Consider the following 15,566-nt stretch of genomic DNA (forward strand, 5'->3'; position numbering starts at 1 on the left):
GAATATAAAAAGTAAGAAAACAGTAAAGATGAAAGGAACTGTGCAGTCAAAATTAAAAATGTATACTGTCATCTCTACAACACCATTAGGAGAATAAAGAAATGTAAATCTAAAAAACTTTACGAGGATAAAAAAATAATAAATACCAACACTATAAAGCTCAAAAGGAGGCAAGAAGGAGGAATAAAGAATAAAAAGCCATGGGGTACAAAGAAAACAAACAGCAAGATGGTAGCCTTAAACCCAACTAGTTCGGGATATCATATATCACTGAAAAAAGTGGACTAAACCTTCCAATGCAAAAACAAAGCCTGATCAATCGTCACTTAATAGATACTGTTGGCCACAGTTTCTTAAATGCTTTGATCATTCAGGAAAAAAAAATCTAGGTAGCTATTTGTTATTGAAAATGTCAGAAATATTTTTCTAGACAAAGAAGTTGAGATTAAAATATTTTATTTCTCTAAAAAGAAACAAACCTGGACTAGAATAACAAATCCCTTCTTCCATTTTCCACATGTTTAGTTTGCCCTCCTTTCATGTGAAAGGAATCTGGGTCACAGAAAACCTTCCAGGGCACCATTTTAAACATATGCTTCCTCTATTATGATGATAATCAGTTCTATTATTCTAGCTGTCTAGGGTGGTTTTGTTTTTTTTTTTTTTTTTTTTGGTGAGGAAGATCAGCCCTGAGCTAACATCCATGCTAATCCTCCTCTTTTTGCTGAGGAAGACCGGCTCTGAGCTAACATCTATTGCCAATCCTCCTCGTTTTTTTTTCCCCCAAACCCCCGGTAGATAGCTGTATGCCATAGTTGCACATCCTTCTAGTTGCTGTATGTGGGACGCGGCCTCAGCATGGCCAGAGGAGCGGTGCGTCGGTGCGTGCTATGACATACAACTATCTACTGGGGCTTTGGGGGGAAATAAATAAATAAATAAAATCTTTAAGAAATTGGAGGTACCCATGTGAACTCATGGTTTTCAATATGCAAAGATATAGAAAGACAGATGTAAACGTATTTCTATATGTTTATATGCATATGTGTATGTATACGTGTGTGCGTGCGTATACACCTGCAGCTCTGTCCTCTCAGAGGGCCTGGGAGTGGCGGCACGAAAACGAGCAATAAGTATACCTAGTACCCAGATCCTGGCCTCTCAATACCATTGTCCGCTAAAAAGAACCAGGGATTCTTAAAAAAGTATAAAATGAACCTGAAAAAAAAATTTTGTGCCAGAAGACAAGGAAATGCTCAAAGAATGATGGGAACATGTCAAAAGTTTAAAGGAGATCCCACTGACTGTATCTGGAACAATTTGAGAATTAAAATAAATAATGTTGGTAAGAGATTATAACCTATTAAAATAGAAACCATGAGTGGATACAGATATAAATAAATAGATGAATAAATCTGATGTCTTAGGAAGCACAGGATGATAATGCAATTTCAAACTTCTTCCCCACAAGATACATATATTAACAAAGAGAAAAAGAATAACTTTAGGGCCGGCCCGGTGGCTTAGCGGTTAAGTGCGCGCACTCCGCTACTGGTGGCCCGGATTTGGATCCCGGGTGGGTACCAACGCACTGCTTCTTGGGCCATGCTGAGGCCATGTCCCACATACAGCAACTAGAAGGATGTGCAACTATGACATACAACTATCTACTGGGGCTTTGGGGGAAAAAAAAAAGGAGGAGGATTAGCAATAGATGTTAGCTCAGAGCTGGTTTTCCTCAGCAAAAAGAGGAGGATTAGCATGGATGTTAGCTCAGGGCTGATCTCCCTCACAAAAAAAAAAAAAAAAAAAAAAAGAATAACTTTACAGTGAAGGAGCTTGGCAGACACCACTTTAATCAAGTGAGCAAAACTTAATACCATTATAATGGGACAAAATGTTGGGGCCGGCCCCGTGGCTTAGCAGTTAAGTGCGTGCGCTCTGCTACTGGCGGCCCGGATTCGGATCCCGGGCGCTCACCAACGCACTGCTTCTTGGGCCATGCTGAGGCCGTGTCCCACATACAGCAACTAGAAGGATGACATACAACTATCTACTGGGGCTTTGGGGGAAAAAAAGGAGGAGGATTGGCAATAGACGTTAGCTCAGAGCTGGTCTTCCTCAGCAAAAAGAGGAGGATTAGCACGGATGTTAGCTCAGGGCTGATTTTCCTCACAAAAAAAAAAGGGATAAAATGTAAATGACACCACCTGATAGACTGCAATGAGAGGTACAAAGCATCATTTCTGTGATATTCCTGCCAAAATTAATGACCTAAATATAATCATGACAAACCATCAAATTAAAAAAATGGGCCTGTTAACTTTAAAAAATGTCAAGGTTATGAAATCAAGGAAAGAGTGAAGAACTATTACCTGAAACTGAGACAAGACAACTGAATGAATGCAAGGTGTGATTCTGAATGGCATTTGGGTATAAAGGATGATATTAGATTAAATGACAAACCTTGAATAGGGTCCGAATTCTAGTTGGTAGAAGGGTATCAATGTTAAATTCCTACCAAAGATGGCTGAATTGTGGTTATGTGGGATAATGTCCTTGTTTGTAGGAAATATACACTAAAGTATTTTGGGTGATGGGTCATCAGATTGGCAACTTACTCTTGAATGGTTAGGAAAAACATTCTTTATACTTTCCTGCATATTTATGATTGTTTTAAATTTTAATTATTTGAAAATGAGCAAAATAACTCTATTTTTTAGGGATACATATGTACTTGGTAAAACTATGAATAAAAGCAAAAAATGATTAACATCAAGTTAGAATAGAGTTTATCTCTTGCACAAAGGGAAAGAGAGATGATCAGGGAAAGGTACATAAGGTATATTGGTATATGTTTTGAGCTAGATGGTGCATATGTGCTTATTTTATTATTATTTTAACTATGCATATATTATTTGTTTATGTGTATACTATTCCCCCCCAATTTTTAAATACTTTTAAATAAAGAAGGAATCCTAGGGCCGGTCCCGTGGCTTAGTGGTTAAGTGTGCGCGCTCCGCTGATGGCGGCCTGGGTTCGGATCCCGGGCACGCACCGACGCACCACTTCTCCGGCCATGCTGAGGCCGCGTCCCACATACAGCAACTAGAAGGATGGGCAGGGGCCGGCCCTGTGGCTTAGCGGTTAAGTGCGCGAGCTTCACTGCTGGCGGCCCGGGGTTCGGATCCCGGGTGCGCGCCCACGCACCGCTTCTCCGTCCATGCTGAGGCCGCGTCCCACATACAGCAACTAGAAGGATGTGCAGCTATGACATACAACTATCTACTGGGGCTTTGGGGGAAAAATAAATAAATAAAATTATAGAAGGATGTGCAGCTATGACATACAACTATCTACTAAAGCTTTGGGGGAAAAATAAATAAATAAAATTATAAAATAAATAAATAAATAAATAAAAGAAGGAAACCCATATACAGTATGTTTCCACTTTTAATTAAAATAAAAGAAATTTTTAAGAAGACATAAAGGCCTGGAAAAATGCATCAAACTGATAATAGTGATTATCTCTGGGTAATGGAATTTAAATTGACTTCAATTTCTTTCAATACTTTTCTGTATTTTCATTCTTTTTCTACAACTAATAGAAAAATATGCACATAATGCTAACGATCGATTTTAAGACATATTAAAAATAATTCTTTTAAAATTACAAATCTAAACAGGAAAACTAGTCAAATGATAAGAAAGATAATCCATAAGACAGACTGAAAATGTTTCATTAATGTCCAAGAATTTCCACTGTCATGATATATTATGTTCAGAGAAGTGTTTATTAAGATCCTTAGTTCTTAAAAACAACTGTTGACTAAACTGAAAAGAAGAAATAAATTTAAACTTCCTAAATCAGACAAATAATGAAATGGAAGACTCACCTATGAGAAATATTAAATTTCTGGACAATCCTTTTCCCGTTGGCTAACCAGATCTGTATATTAGTGATGGGTTCCAGGTTGTTTAGCGGGACAGTAGACAAATTATTTTTATTCTCAACTTCAATACTCTTTGCTTTAGATACAATTTTTGGTGTGGCACTAAGAAAATCCAGACAACAAAGTCAGATGCATGTTTTTTCATTAAGCAGAACTTTATCATTAAACAATTACTATAAAAATTTTACATTAAGTACAGCTTTTAGAAAGATTTTAGTAAGTCAAAGCTTTGTTTCCTCAACGACAACACATAGATATTAATATTAGTTATGCTCATCATATATGATGATTACAGGAATCTAATGAAATTATGCATATCCAAGTAATTTGTAAGCTTGTAGAGTGCTAGAGAAATATATGGTGAATAGTATTACCTGAATAGAGCCTTACAGAAAGAATATACGATTTTATAGGGTTGCTAGAGCTACGGAATTTACTTTTATCTACTCCCCAGGTCAAAATTTCTAAAAGAAATTATAAGTTCACTATAGAGGTTAGTCCTTGTGTTATAAAGGAAAAGAAAGGAAACAAAGTATTTCCTGATCATTTTGAAAGTCACATCCAGATATTTTTACATGTGTGGATGAACATGTATATACCTTACCAATACTGATAATTAATACAGAAGAATTCATAAAAATAAGTGATCCCATATCTAACCTCTATGCATATTCTGTCATAAGCTATGATGTAGACTGCATAATGTGAAAATAATTAAAGGCTTTGATTTTAACTTTATCAGGCATTTTTCATTTTTATTACCTGAAAATTCAAATACTGATCACAGAACACAATGTTGAAGGCACTGGTAACTATAAAATGGAATCCTATATTCAAAAGCTAGCATAAGTTCTGTGTAATACAAATGGCAAAGCTCAAGTGGTGGGTGCAAGGGAGAAAAAATGATTTATATCCATCCAATTTTGTCTACCGTCCTCAATAAGCCAGGTCCTTTTGATTTGATAAAATCAAAAAAGCCTCCATGATTTTTTAGTGTAGTGACAGCATATGTTAATTTAAATTAAGGTAAATAGGACTTAGGAGTTCTCATAAAAGTTAACATGAAAAAATCTCATTTCCAATGGGAGAAAATAACGACAGGCTGAATATCAGTCATGCCTCTGCTTATGGAAAGCACAGACCACAAGACTACTCACCTTCCCAGTCTGTGACCCTGTCCTGAGAAGGGCTGGAACACAGGCTTCGTTGACATACATACTTCATTTTTCTTATCTTCAACTTTAACATCCACTTCCTCTTTATCAAAAATTCCCTGTAATTCCATAGGCAATTCCCTTGGAAGGTAAAGAGACAAAGTGATAAAGCTCCCAATATGTTTTTTCTTTCTCTGAAAAACATATTCTATATGCAAAAATAACTGAAAAATACATAGAAATAAGAGGCATATAATATTCTTTACAAAAAAATAAATGTATTTAAAATAATACAGTTAAATAATATGAATACCAAAACCCAAGAAAAACAATAGAGTAATTTTTAAGACTACAAATTCATGAACAGCTTGAGTTATTCAGCAGTACCTAGAACAGTACTAAAGTCATGAAATATTTGATGACTATATCCTGCTAAATTTAAACCATTTGATCATTTTTATAGGCATCTGAATAGGACTAAAAATGTGCTAGAAAAATCAAGCTCTCATTTCAATTTTTAAATGAAAATATAGATTTACTCTGGAAATGACAAAATAAAATATGAAATGTTAGAATTTTAAAAAATATTTTCACAGTTCATCCTCCTAACAGAGAGATTAAATGAAGTAACGTAATCAGGACTTGGACTTAGTCTGGGCCTTTGTCTAGTATACCACAGACGCCTCTCTTCTGAACAAGATAAACTTCAGATGAGCAGGGACCACACTTGTTTTACTTGCAAACATATTCCAATACCAAGAACAGTGACTGGTGCATAGCACGACTTGGACAGATATCTGTTGAATCTTATGATCTTTTAAAGGTAGTGTCTTTCTTTTTTTTTTTGCTGAGGAAGATTCGCCCTAAGCTAACATCTGTTGCCAATCTTCCTCGTTTTTTTTTTTTTTTGGTTCAGGATGATTAGCCCTGAGCTAACATCAGTGCAAGTCTTCCTCTACTTTGTGTGTGGGATGCCACCAAAGCATGGCTGATGAGTGGTGTAGGTCCATGCCCGGGATCTGAGCCCACAAACCTGGGCCCTGAAGCAGAGCGCACCAAACTTGAATCATTTGGCCAGGGGGCAGCCCCACGTAGGGCCTTTTCTAACGAGCACTTGAAAGTTTACAATGTTATGGAATATACTTGATATATAAGCAATGAACTTCCATGGGGAAATTTTTAACAAATTACAAATTTTAACTTTTATAAAATGATTGTTTAAGAATATTTAACACACAGGGCTGGCCCGGTGGCTTAGCGGTTAAGTGCGTGCGCTCTGCTACTCGCGGCCCAGGTTTGGATCCTGGGCGCGCACCGACGCACCGCTTCTCTGGCTATGCTGAGGCCACGTCCCACATCCGGCAACTAGAAGGATGTGCAACTATGACATACAACTATTTACTGGGGCTTTGGGGGAAAAAAAAAGGAGGAGGATTGGCAATAGATGTTAGCTCAGAGCCCATCTTCCTCAGCAAAAAGAGGAGGATTAGCATGGATGTTAGCTCAGGGCTGATCTTCCTCACAAAAAAAAAAAAAGAATACGTAACACATGCTTGTTCTAAAAAAATAAGACACAAAAAATGTAAACACATGTCAACTTAGAAAGTGATAGTCCTTATAATCCCACTCTCACTTCAATAAAAAACTTTGGTGTAGGGGCCAGCCTGGTGGTGCAGTGGGTAAGTGTGTGCACTCCACTTCAGCGGCCCGGGGTCTGCAAGTTTGGATCTTGGGTGCAGACCTACGCACAGCTTGTCAGGCCATGCTGTGGCAGGCATCCCACATATAAAGTAGAGGAAGATGGGCACGGATGTTAGCCCAGGGCCAACCTTCCTCAGCAAAAAGAGGAGGATTGGCAACAGATGTTATTAGCTCAGGGCTAACCTTCCTCACATGGTTTTAGGAAAAAAGTTCTTTGTACTATGCTTGCAACTTTCATATAAGTTTGAAAAAGATTCAAAATTAACTACATTATATATTACAAAGCAATCTGAAATCTGTATATATATATTATACATATATATACAGAGATACATATATTGAAAATGGTTACATATAGAATACTATCAACCCTTCTGAAATAAAGACTGACCAAAACAAGTGCTTTATACCATAAATTGATGTCATATGTAAAAACATGTGCTAAGGAGAGATGTCATGGGACAGAAATTTAATGTTGTATATATTTTTTGGAAAGCAAAAGCATGAAGATGAGCATCAAGAGCTGAAAGAATGTTCATGCCTTTGATTCACTTTCTTTCTAGTAATCTATCCTGAAAGAGTAATCTGAGATATCAGTCAAAATTTAAATACAATTATTAAAAAAATAGAAGAAAATCTTTAAGATTTTGGATTAGGCAATGGTTTCTTAGATGACACCAGAAGCAAAAATGACAAAAGAAAAAAAATAGATAAATCAGACCTCATCAAAATTAAAACTTCTGTGCTTCCAAGGACATCAAGAAAATGAAAAGACAACACAAAGAACGGGAGAAAATATTTTGAAATCATATATTTGATAAGGGACTTATATTCAGCATATATAAAGAACTCCTTTTAAAACAACCCAGGGCCGGCCCCGTGGCTTAGCGGTTAAATGCACACGCTCCGCTGCTGGTGGCCCGGGTTCGGATCCCGGGCATGCACCCATGCACCGCTTCTCTGGCCATGCTGAGGCCGCGTCCCACGTACAGCAACTAGAAAGGATGTGAAACTATGATGTACAACTATCTACTGGGGCCTCGGGGGAAAATAAATAAATAAAATTATATAAAAAAAAACAAAAACAACCCAACAACCCAATTTAAAAAATAGGCAAAGAAAAAAATGGATGAAGTATTTGAATAAACATTTCTTCATAGAAGATACACACATGGCCAGTAAGTACACAAAAAGATGCTCAACATCTCTAGTCATTAGGGTAATGCAAACCAAAACCACAATGAGATACCACTTCACATCCACTGGGATAGCCATAATTTAAAAACGCAGACACTAACAAGTCTTGGCCAGGATATGGAAAAACTAGAACCCTCATACACTGTTGGTGAGAATGTAAAATGGTGTAGTCACTTTGGAATACAGTTTGGCAGTTATAAAGTTAAACATAGAGTTAACAACAATTTCACTCCTAGACCTCAGAGAATTGAAAACATATGTCCACACAAAAACTTGTACACAGGGGCTGGCCCAGCGGCGCAAGTGGTTGGGTGCACGCGCTCCGCTGCGGCGGCCTGGGGTTCGCTGGTTCAGATCCCGGGTGTGCACCGACGCACCACTTTGCAAGCCATGCTGTGGCGGCGTCCCATATAAAGTGGAAGAAGATGGGCACGGATGTTAGCCCAGGGCAAGTCTTCCTCAGCAAAAAAAAAAAAAAAAAAAAAAAAAAAAAAAAAAAAAAGAGGAGGACTGGCAGATGTTAGCACAGGGCTGATCTTCCTCACAAAAAAAAAAAAACTTGTAGACAAACGTTCAGAGCAGCATTATTCATAAGAGCCAAAATGTGGAAATGACCCAAATGTCTTTCCACTGATAAATAGATAAACTACATGTGATGTATCCATACAATGCAACACTATTTGGCAATAAAAAGGAATGAAGGACTGATAAAGCCACAACATGGATGAACTGTGAAAACATTATGCTGAGTCAAAGAAGTCAGATACAAAAGGATTCCATTTATACGCAATGTCCAAAATAGGCAAATCCAGAGAGACACAAAGTAGATTAGTGGTTGTGTAGGGCTGTGGGGAAGGGAAAATGGAGAGTGACTGTTAGTATGAGGTTTCTTTTTGGGGTGATGAAAATTTTTTGCAATTAATAGTGCTGATGGCTGCACAACTCTGTGAATATACTAAAAAATACTGAAATGTACACTTTAAAGGGATGATTTTTATGATAGGTTAATTATATCTAAGTGAAGCTACTATTTAAAAAAAAATTTAAATACAAGGATAGTCACAAATAATTTTATACTGCTAAATTAAGAAATAACCTAAATTGCCAACAATGACTAAGTGTATATATAAAAATTATGGGTCACCATTGTGATAATATGCAGATATATTCAAACATTTCAAGGTAAATTCAAAATTATTTTAAAAATAAATATAGGCAGGGCCAGCCCAGTGGTCTAGTGGTTAAGTTCAGTGCAGTCTGCTTTGGCAGCCTGGGTTCAGTTACTGGGCACGGACCTACACCACTCGTTAGTGGCCATGCTGTGGTGGCAGCTCACATACAAAAAAAGAGGAAGACTGGCAACAGATATTAGCTCAGGATGAAAGAGAGAAAGAAAGAAAGGGAAGGAGGAAGGAAGGAGAAGAAAGGAAAGGAAGGGAAGTAAGTAAGTAAATAAATAAATAAATGCATATTATATGTGATTCTATACACAGAAAATACCTGAATGAAATTCAACAGAAATGTTAATAGAAGTTAGTTCTGAGTAATGAAATTATAGGCGATTTTTAAGTTCTTAATACTTTAGAAAATTTCTAGACCAAACATATATAACACTTAGAATCATAAATATACAATAAACATCAGAGGGCAATGGTAATCACAATCCAAAGACTATAAAGATATTTAAACATCTAAACATAAATATTAAATAACAACTAGGATGTGGTATTAAGTAATACTTGGCAAAGTGAATTAGTTTAAGTCAGATTTTGGTCGATCAGAATTCAAATTCCTAAACTTTCTTCAAAATTACAGCTGTGGCTCTCTCTCTCTTTTTTTTTTTTTTTTTTGTGAGGAGATCAGCCCTGTGCTAACATCTGCCAATCCTCCTCTTTTTTTTTTTGCTGAGGAAGACGGCCCTGGGCTAACATCTGTGCCCATCTTCCTCCACTTTATATGGGACGCTGCCACAGCATGGCTTGCCAAGCAGTGCGTCGGTGCACGCCCGGGATCCGAACCAGCGAACCCCGGGCCGCCGCAGCAGAGCGCGCGCACTTAACCGCCTGCGCCACCGGGCTGGCCCAGCTGTGGCTCTCTTAAGAAAACCTATCTTATGAAAATCTGAATTTACAAAAGAAAAAGCATCTGTGAACGTGTAAGGATGTGTGAACGACATTAAAAAAGATTATTCTAAATGAAACATGCCTAAAATATCCTCCTATTTACAAAAATTGCTTACCCTTTTTTGATGGAGTTCAGAAACTGCTGACTTGCACCATCAGAATAACTTCTGAAATCATCGTTGACTGTGAATCCATTTTTCCATAATTTTATACTGACATCTACCTGCAAAGCAGTAAGAAACAAAATGCATCATGTATAAAATGTACTATTAGATTAAAAGTCCTTCGAAAATTTCTGGTATCAGCATATATTTTATGTATCGCTCTCTTTAAAATTGAGTTATAATTGACATATAACACTGTATTCGTTTTAGGTGTAAAATATAATGATTTGATATATGTATATATTACAAAATGATTACCACAATAAGTTTAGTTAACATCCATTACCATGCACAGCTACAAATTCTTTTTTTTTTTTTTAAAGATTTTATTTATTTATTTTTCCCCCCAAAGCCCCAGTAGATAGTTGTGTGTCATAGCTGCACATCCTTCTAGTTGCTGTATGTGGGACGCGGCCTCAGCATGGCCGGAGAAGCAGCGCGTCGGTGCGAGCCCGGGATCCGAACCCGGGTCGCCAGCAGTGGAGCGCGCTCACTTAACCACTAAGCCACGGGGCCGGCCCGCTACAAATTCTTTTTTAGCTATCATTCTTAAGAGCAAACTTCAAATGTAAAAATCAAAAACAAGGTATATACATAATACAGTTCATAATGAGTAATATTTTTTAAATAAATCATTAATAGTTTTCTTTAGAGAACTCATTTGCAAAAATATTCTGTGCCCTGTCTGTCTTAGAAAGACACAAGCTTTCTGTTCAGAATAGACTTCTCAATGGTTAGAGGAGGACTTTGTTTGAAATGACTTTGAACATTAAGAAGAATGTACAGGTGGGAAAAAACTATGACCAATTAATTAATGGCTATTCCTTCAAATATAAAATACCAGTGTTACATGGTGATCCTCAATATTTCATCCCTTAACATCCTGTTGATCAGCTCATAAGAACAATATTCATTCACTCATTCAATCAAAGAAGGTAAGTCACTGAAGAAATCTGAGAAACCACTGAGAGGTTCAGGAATACAGCAGAATGTAGGGATGCTTCTGGTTGAATACAGGTAGACTGTTTTAAAAACTGCTGAAGAAGATATCAGATCATTAGAGTCCCTTCCTTGTCTATTCAGTTTATTGAGTGGCTAATATGTAACAGACACTTCATTAAGATGTTAGGGAAAATAATCATAATGATAGCATATATTATTTGTTTGTCTGTCTATCTACCTACCTATCAGTATGTGCCAGACACTGTTTAAAACACTCTTCCCAGGGCCGGCCCCGTGGCTTGGTGGTTAAGTGCACGCGCTCCGATGCTGGTGGCCCGGGTTCGGATCCCGGGCGCGCACCGAGGCACCACTTCTCCGTCCATCCTGAGGCCGAGTCCCACATACAGCAACTAGAAGGATGTGCAGCTATGACATACAACTATCTACTGGGGCTTTGGGGAGAAAAAATAAATAAATAAAATCTTTAAAAAAAAAAAAAAAAAACACTCTTCCTACATAAACTTAGTCCTTTCAAGATCTACACAAGGTTGGTGGCATTATCCTTTTTACAGAGGAGGAAACAGAAACACAGATTAGTTAAATTACCCAAGGTCACACAGTCAGTAAGGCGTGGAGCTGGGCAGGAATCCATACTCTCAACCACTATACAACATTGCCCCTTTTATACTCATAATCAAACTGCCAAGTCTCTGCTCTCATGGTACTCAGGTAAAATAATGAGAATAAATCAAATAGGAAAAAAGCACATAAAGACGTTGAGGAAAACTGAAGAAATTTAAAAACAAAAATCCAAAAATGATCATTAACATACTCATATAAGAGAAGATGATGTTTGAAAGGGAGTAGGGAGGGAATAATCAGTGAACAAAAGAGGTCTTAGAAACTGAAAATGGAAATTGAATAAAAAGACTGAATATAAGGTTGAAGAAATATCCCAATTAAAACAGAACAAAACAACAAAGATGTGGAAAATGGGAGAAATAATAAAAAAATTAAGAGGCTCAGTCTAAGAGGTCCAATATCTAAGTAAAACATTTTGAAGAGACTGGCAACAGAGGGGAGCAAGATATCAAAGACACAACATAAGAAAACGTCCTAGAAAGGCAAAACACGAGTTTCTGGATTGAATGAATGAAAAAGGACCCACATCAAGGCCCAGGAGAACAGAGAGTTAAAGAGAAGATTCTAATAGCAGGCAGGGAGCAAAAACATGCCACATACAAAGGCTCAGATACCAGAATGGCATTCTATCATCAAGTGTGAAGGCAGAATAAAGGCAAACGCAGGCTTGCGAGGTTTTAAGTCATCCATTTCCCATGAACTCTTTCACACACACTTTTTTCATAAAGCTACCTCAAGACTGGCTTCATAAAAACGGAAACATAAAGGGCAGGAGCTGGGCGAGGCATGGAATTGAGTAATCAGGACAGAGGGGAGAGATACAGAGAATGCTCAGGATCACAGATTCCAGGGCAGAGCAGTACAGCCCCCCTAGAGGGCAACCAGTCCACTGGAGACGGGAGGAGGGCTTCACCACAGTTGTCCCTCAGAAAAAATTAAACCGGTAAGATTATCTAATGTGTTCAACATACTGGAAAGAGATATAGCCTTCTATCAGAGTTTGGGGATGAATTAAAGATAGGCACAAAGAAAATAAAGCCAATGTGGGAGGGAAAAAAATCATTATTTCTCATTAAAATTTAAAAAGAAGTCAGGATAAGAAATATCATAATACACTACACAACTCAGTTATGTTGTATAGTATTTACAAAGTCATAAACATATAAACAATTATAATTATTTTAATCCCAAATTATAACTGTGTTAGATGAATAAGAGGACGAGGCTTGGGGAGGAGGGAAAGGTAGAAAAAGAGAGCTAAATCCTCATTTTCTATAATAAAAAGTCAATACATAATTTGAGAAACTAAAAAAATCAAGAACTATCATTATTAGTATATTATTAGAAACACAGACTTTATTCCAGAAGAAATAGCTAAGAGTTATCAGTTGTTATCTCTGGGAAGTAGACATCATGGCCAAGGAGGAACTGGGCTGCTATTTTTCAACATAAATTTTTCAGAACTATTAGACTTTGAATTTTCAGAACTTAAACTTTAAAAAAAATTTAAAATGTAAATTAGAGTGAAAGGATTTTTCAAAAATCCCTTTAATGTCTGACTTCAAAAAATTAGAAATGAAAGAGGAGAAATTACAACAGACACCACAGAAATACAAAGGATTATAACAGAATACTACGGAAAACTATATGCCAACAAATTGGACAATCTAGAAAAAACGGATAAATTCTTAGACTCATACAACCTCCCAAAACTGAATCAAGAAGAAATAGAGGGCCGGTCCCGTGGCTTAGTGGTTAAGTGCGTGCGCTCCGCTACTGGTGGCCCGGGTTGGGATCCCGGACGCGCACTGATGCACCGCTTCTCCGGCCGTGCTGAGGCTGCGTCCCACATACAGCAACTAGAAGGATGTGCAGCTATGACATACAACTATCTACTGGGGCTTTGGGGGAAAAATAAATAAATAAAAAATTAAAAAAAAAAAAAGAAGAAGAAATAGAGAATCTGAACAGACCCATCACAAGCAAAGAGATTGAAACAGTAATCAAAAACCTCCTAAAAAATAAAAGTCCAGAACCAGACAGCTTCTCTGGAGAATTTTACCAAAAATTCAAAGAAGATTTAATACCTATCCTTCTCAAACTATTCCAAAAAATAGAGGAAGACGGAACACTTCCTAACACATTCTACGAGGCCAACATCACCCTGATAACAAAACCAGACAAGGACAATACAAAGAAGGAAAATCGCAGGCCAATATCACTGATGAACATAGATGCAAAAATCCTCAACAAAATATTGGCAAACTGAATACAGCAATACATTAAAAAGATCATACACCGTGGTCAAGTGGGATTTATACCAGGGACACAGGGATGGTTCAACATCCGCAAATCAATCAATGTGATACACCACATTAACAGAACGAGGAATAAAAACCACATGATCACCTCAATAGATGCAGAGAAGGCATTTGACAAGATCCAACATCCATTTATGATAAAAACTCTCAACAAAACAGTTATAGAAGGAAAATACCCCAACATAATAAAGGTCATATATGACAAACTCAACAGCCATCATCATACTCAACAGGGAAAAACTGAAAGCCATTCCTCTGAAAACATGAACAAGACAAGGGTGCCCACTCTCACCACTCCTATTCAACAAAGTACTGGAGGTTTTGGCCAGAGCAATTAGGCAAGAAAAAGGAATAAAAGGAATCCAAATAGGCAACAAAGAAGTGAAACTCTCACTGTTTTCAAACGACATGATTTTATATATAGAAAACCCTAAAGAATCCATCAGAAAATCATTAGAAATAATCAACAACTACAGCAAAATTGCAGGGTACAAAATCAACTTACAACAATCAGTTGCATTTCTACATTCTAATAACAAACTAACAGAAAGAGAACTCAAGAAGACAATCCCATTTACAATCACAACAAAAAGAATAAAATATCTAGGAATATATTTCATCAAGGGGGTGAAAGACCTATACAATGAAAACTATAAGACATTATTGAAAGAAATCGATGATGACAGAGAGAGATGGAAAAACATCCCATGCACATGGACTGAAAGAATAAACAGAGTTAACAAGTCCATACTACCTAAAGCAATCTACAGATTCAACGCAATCCCAATCAGAATCCCAATGACATTCTTCATGGAAATAGAACAAAGAATAGTAAAATTCATATGGGGCAACAAAAGACCCCAAATAGCCAAAGCAATCCTGAGAAAAAAGAACAAAGCTAGAGGGGCCGGCACCGTGGCTTAGCAGTTATGTGCGCGCCCGCCACTACTGGCAGCCCGGGTTCGGATCCTGGGCGCACACCAACGCACCACTTCTCCCGCCGTGCTGAAGCGGCATCCCACATACAGCAACTAGAAGGATGTGCAACTATGACATGCAGCTATCTACTGGGGCTTTGGGGAAAAAAAGGAGGAGGACTGATAATAGATGTTGGGTCACAGTCGGTCTTCCTCAGCAAAAAGAGGAGGATTGGCATGGATGTAAGCTCAGGGCTGATCTTCCGCACACACACACACAAAAAGAACAAAGCTAGAGGCATCACAATCCCTGACTTGAAAATATACTACAGGGCCAGCCCCGTGGCTTAGCGGTTAAGGGCGCACGCTCCGCTACTGGCGGCCCGGGTTCAGATCCCGAGCGCGCACCGACGCATCGCTTCTCTGGCCATGCTGAGGCCGCGTCCCACATA

General features: G+C 37.7%; 1 protein-coding gene across 2 annotated transcripts in view; it reads right to left on the reverse strand.

Moving 5' to 3' along the window:
* Positions 1-15,566, reverse strand: part of UBXN2A (UBX domain protein 2A) — a 46,398-nt gene that overhangs the window by 5,198 nt on the left and 25,634 nt on the right. For both annotated transcript variants that reach the window (XM_058551715.1, XM_058551716.1), the window contains exons 4-6: positions 10,245-10,351; positions 5,111-5,248; positions 3,897-4,055 (exon numbers count right to left, since the gene is read on the reverse strand). In XM_058551715.1, coding sequence (XP_058407698.1) covers positions 3,897-4,055; positions 5,111-5,248; positions 10,245-10,351 — 404 coding nt within the window. The remainder of the gene's footprint in view (positions 1-3,896; positions 4,056-5,110; positions 5,249-10,244; positions 10,352-15,566) is intronic.

This window comes from Diceros bicornis, chromosome 12 (genome assembly GCF_020826845.1).
Source record: "Diceros bicornis minor isolate mBicDic1 chromosome 12, mDicBic1.mat.cur, whole genome shotgun sequence".
In the NCBI taxonomy this organism is placed as follows: domain Eukaryota; kingdom Metazoa; phylum Chordata; class Mammalia; order Perissodactyla; family Rhinocerotidae; genus Diceros; species Diceros bicornis.